The sequence below is a fragment of the Clinocottus analis genome, unplaced genomic scaffold (genome assembly GCF_023055335.1).
Source record: "Clinocottus analis isolate CAN_PGR_092001 unplaced genomic scaffold, fCliAna1.0.p SCAF_12, whole genome shotgun sequence".
NCBI lineage: Eukaryota > Metazoa > Chordata > Actinopteri > Perciformes > Cottidae > Clinocottus > Clinocottus analis.
Window position 1 is genome coordinate 11,344,809 of NW_027175843.1, and position 4,633 is coordinate 11,349,441.

Below are 4,633 nucleotides of genomic sequence, written 5' to 3' on the forward strand. Positions count from 1 at the left end.
TCGAATCATTATCCTACTGTAATATTTCAAAGTCTCCTGTAAAAAAGATGTATTGTCCATGCTCTACTAAAATCGTGTCTGATTTCCAGTGTGATAGACACACATAAAAAAAGCGTCACATGAATCATCTCTATTTAAACGAGTTTAATTATATTTACTTACAGAAACCTGGTAAATAACCACCAAGGTCTATCATGTAAACGTTACTCATTAAAGTAACCGTTTTAGAGCAGGAAAGACAAAAAGGCTGAAAATGAAAAAAAAAGTGTCAAAAATGTTGGCCTGACATTAAGGCGCGTGGTGTTGCGGTGTGGGACACGCAGCTCCCCCTGTCGGCCACCAGCGGGAACGCTTCAGACTGGCCCAGGCGTTGCCTGGATACAACACAACAAATACGCACCCGGATACAGCTGTATGTAACCGAGAAAGAGGGCAAACTGTGTCAGTCGTTTTAATTAATATAGTCATTTTAAATTGAGTTACTCTGTACTATACTTTGAGTCCAAATGGCATCGGTGGTTCAGTATGGCCGACGGAGAGGCTCCAGTAAGAGAGGTGAGAGCGTTTATAACTTTACTACTGAAGGTAGCTCAGCTCATGTGAGCTCTCATGGCTGTAGACATTAAGCAGTCTTTAAATCATTTGACATTAACTTTACTATGTTCAGAACAATGTAAGAGATGCTCTAAAAGCACAAATGTTTAGCCACTTTCAAAGCTTTCAGTATTACTGTAAAGTATTATTTATTTTTCCATTTACTATAGCCAGTATAGCCAGTAACACTGAGTAAAAATCTCCCATTGCAACCTTCCTCAAATAGACCACCAACCAAAATACTGAATCCCATCATTACTTTAACTTGTTTTGTGCCCAAATAGAGTCAAATTACAATGTATTTAGTGGGAAAACACATTTGAATTATGATTCAAATAAATGAATTGGCAGTTTTGCATATATGTATTTAGACCTACATGGGCATATGTGTTGGATAAAACATTATAACACACAATCCAGAAACTGATAATAAAACAACTATGACAACACATAACAGCAGTATGATAGAATAACATAACCCGATTATCTGCATTGGTTATCAGAGGGTGTAACTGATCATAATCATCTCAGGTAAAAGCAAACAAGTGATTATATCTAAAGGCATCTCCTCACTCAATCCCTCAATCACTCAAGGACCACAAATAACATCACTTACGATGTCTGCTATTGCTAATATCAATTTCCTACATGGAAAAAATAAATGTGCATCCTATAATCCCCAAATTACAAAGTCCCCTTAAATAAACTGTGTTCTAAATGCAGTGTCTTCTCACAGTACTTTCCTCCTTTCTTTTCTTTTTTTGAATAGGGTCTTCAGCCGAGGAAGTCAGCAGGATGATCCAGCCACCAGACCTCCAACAAGTCACCGTCTTAACCCAGAGTGAATGGCGGAGGATTCAAGATGAGCTAAACCAGATTAATAAAGACAAGGAGAGTATGAAAGAGGCAGCGAAGCAGAGGGAGGCCTTGCATTTGCAATCCCAGGAGGTGGTGAAGCTTTGGTCCAATACCATCGCTGTAAGTTGCCTGTATGGGGGTTTTCTCAGATTTTATTTGTTGTATTAAATTGAGATGTGCACAATGTTCTGCTATGAAGAATATTACAAAACATTGTGCAAAAGGTTGACATGCTTTATGTTTACATTTATCAAAAGGGTCAAAGACAAAAAAAAATAGAGTCAAAGAAGATCCGGGAGGAGATTGAAGAGGAGAAAAGGAAACAGACTGATCAAGAAGAGGCCAAATATCGGGAGCAGCAACGGAAAGAGGCCAATGAAAAAGCCCAAAGTCAGATGTTCTATCAAACAGACCGGGTTAAAGGATTACATGTTGGTATTGCTTGAGAATTATTGTCATGCGTACATGTTTTGCTGTATGTTGGTGTTTCGGGATAATGCATGATTATCACCACTTTCACAGCGTGCCCTCTTACTGACGGAAGTGCTGACAGAAAGGGAGGCACAGATTGATCTGAAACAAAAAATCAAGAATGCCTGGAAAGACGTTGACAACAATTTACTGGACATGATGAAGACCAGAGAGGATGAAGCTTCCAGAAAGGAGCAGGAGAAAGCCCTTCAGAAAAAGCTGGAGACACAGGCTGTTGCAGAGGATCTGAAACACCAGTAAGTCTCACCGCTTCCCCAACGATGCACCAGAAAGATGTTGTATTTTGTCTATTGTATAGTAAAACTGCATGAGAATGCACATTTAACATCCTATTATGCAACTCAACCGCTCCATTGCGACGGATTTCAAAGGAGAATCAAAGATGGCTTGAGTGAAGTGTTTTGCTTTTTACATGAGATTATGATTCCTTTTCTGTAGGATCAAGAAAAATGAGCAAGTGAGAGAGCAAGAGAAGATAGAGAACAAGAAGAACGGGGAGGAAATCCAAAACCTTCAAGCGCTCCACCTGTTGGAACAAAGAATGGAGCAGGAAAGACAAACAGAGCTGAAGAGAAACCTGATGCACGCTCACATGGTAGGGCCTCAACAGAGCAGGTTAACTGCTATTTGTATTCTTTTTATAACACCCAAGCTTACTACTTTATAGTAAGTGTGCTGTACTCATACTGTATGTTATATCATTTATAGGAACATGTCACCAAAAGAGACCTCATAAAAGCGTCAGATGTACAAAAACAGGAGGCTGAAGAGGAGCAACGTAAACTTTTTCTCTCTGCAAAACAAAAAATGATGAAGTTACAGAAAGTTAAAGAAAAGGAATTGTTTAGGTAAGGCCTGGAAAAACAATTAAAAAAAACATTGACCTTCGTTTTAGATTCTAGTACACCAAGTAGTCGGTCTCGGCATCTCAAACATACAGTGGATCCCTGGTGAATCATTACGACGATCATTTCTTGTATTCCTCAGAGAGGCACAAATACAGAGAGAGATTGTCAAGAGCATGCTGGTCGACTCACAGCGGGGTCGCAGCGAGAGAGAGGAGCAAAGGATCATGAAGGCTGTTGCTGAGCAGGAAGCGAAAAAGGCACAACGGCAGATTGAGGAGGAGGAGAAGAGGGCCGCAATGTTGGAGTCAATAACTGCACACAGAGAACTCGTGGTGAGACGAGTTCAGACACTGCATCTGCAAAACACAATGTCGCTGCAGCTGCTTATAGCCGTGGGGATTTTGCCCGAGACGTCGGTTGCAGCTGACAAAATGTTCTTCCACCTGTGACACAAACTGTTTCCTCAGAGACAAGAAAAGGAGCAGAGGGACCGATCAACAAAACAGAACACCCGAGACACACTTCAGGCCAAGATAGAGGCCGATAGAATATTCTCAGAGAAACAAAAACTGAAGGCTCAGAGGATGAAAGAAGATAGAAGAAGACTCCAAGACTTCAATGTCACACTGATGGTAACATTGAAACTGTCTTCTCCGCCACGTCATTGGGAAATTTGCAATTTTGATTCGGTGGTCGTAATTATCTTTGTTTGGCATTCATCTTTCGTCCTTCACATATAGGCTGAAAAAAGTGCAAGGCATCAGCAGCTCAGAAGAGAGCAACATGAGTTTGAAGAGAAGAACGCAGAGCTCGACGCTGAAGAAGAAAAACAGTTCCAGCAGTATTCACAGCACATCATCAGGGCAGCGACAGAGGCTAAGCAAAATGTGTTTTCAATTTGCAAAGCCGCGGCGGAAGGCATCAGAGGAGGGCATGGGCCAATTTCGAAGGGAGTCAAGCCGAACTACCTCGTTCAGGACCTCACCGGTGCTCAAATGCCCACATACGTCTCTGGTGCCACCGAGAGCACTAACAAGTTAAATGAGGCCGAAGATATTCTAGAAGCAAAGAGGAAACTTGGCTTCATGTGGTCGTAGGTCACTCCGAGCTGGCAATTCTGAGTTTAAAGGTTTATTAAAATCCACAAGGTGTTCTGACAGAGGCAGTGTCTGAAATCACTTCCTCACTCACTACTCCGTTTATAATATACACTCAATGGTGTGTTGTGTAAGTGAATAGTAAATTGTAGAACAGTTTCACAAGTAGGAGTACACTATATAGTAATCATGGAGTGGCTTTGGACAGTCAAATACTTTTGTAGGGATGTTTTACATGTACAAGTGTTCCTATGATGTAGAGCAGGGGTCATTAACAAGCGGACGGCGGTCCGGACCCAGATGCCGTTGTCTCTGGACCCTGCACCAAATGAGATGAGTGCAGAACTGCCTCATCCACCGACTGCGTGGCCCAGTGCATGATGGGAAACGCTAAATCAGGGAGTTGATTCTTAAATTTGACAGCAAACACCACGCGTTGTAGAAAATTCTTATTTCCTGTGTAGTTGTAATACAATGCTCAGTTGTCTACTATTCACCTTGTGTTTAATCTAAAAATATGTATTGTGTGGTTGGTAATACTAAAGCTTATTTATACAGCACACATAACAAACAGTAATATTGTATTTCACAGGCAGGCATCAAAAGAACAAAGGATGCAGCTACACACACATTTTTACATAAATATATATTTATAAATAAATTGGAATAAATCCAAACAAGGTCTATATAAACTTAGTTTATAGACCTCGTTGTGGACAGCTTCACCAAAGCCTTTAAGAATGG

At 40.9% G+C, this 4,633-nt stretch overlaps 1 protein-coding gene across 1 annotated transcript; it reads left to right on the top strand.

Annotated features, from left to right (window-relative positions):
* Positions 1–379: 379 nt before the first annotated feature.
* Positions 380–3,951, top strand: cfap210 (cilia and flagella associated protein 210). Its single transcript, XM_068572711.1, has 9 exons — positions 380–555; positions 1,364–1,572; positions 1,710–1,883; positions 1,975–2,180; positions 2,383–2,539; positions 2,653–2,792; positions 2,932–3,124; positions 3,260–3,424; positions 3,533–3,951. Exons 1-9 carry the CDS (start codon positions 507–509, stop codon positions 3,887–3,889), a joined length of 1,650 nt encoding a protein of 549 aa, XP_068428812.1. The 5' UTR covers positions 380–506; the 3' UTR covers positions 3,890–3,951.
* The last annotated feature ends 682 nt before the right edge of the window (positions 3,952–4,633 follow it).

Bases quoted from the DNA above. Each gene is read 5' to 3' on its own strand.
- cfap210 (XM_068572711.1), top strand. From the start codon at position 507: ATGGCATCGGTGGTTCAGTATGGCCGACGGAGAGGCTCCAGTAAGAGA. The intron at 1,573-1,709 runs GTAAGTTGCCTG...ATTTATCAAAAG, and splicing joins TTTGGTCCAATACCATCGCT to GGTCAAAGACAAAAAAAAAT. The intron at 3,125-3,259 runs GTGAGACGAGTT...CTGTTTCCTCAG, and splicing joins CTGCACACAGAGAACTCGTG to AGACAAGAAAAGGAGCAGAG.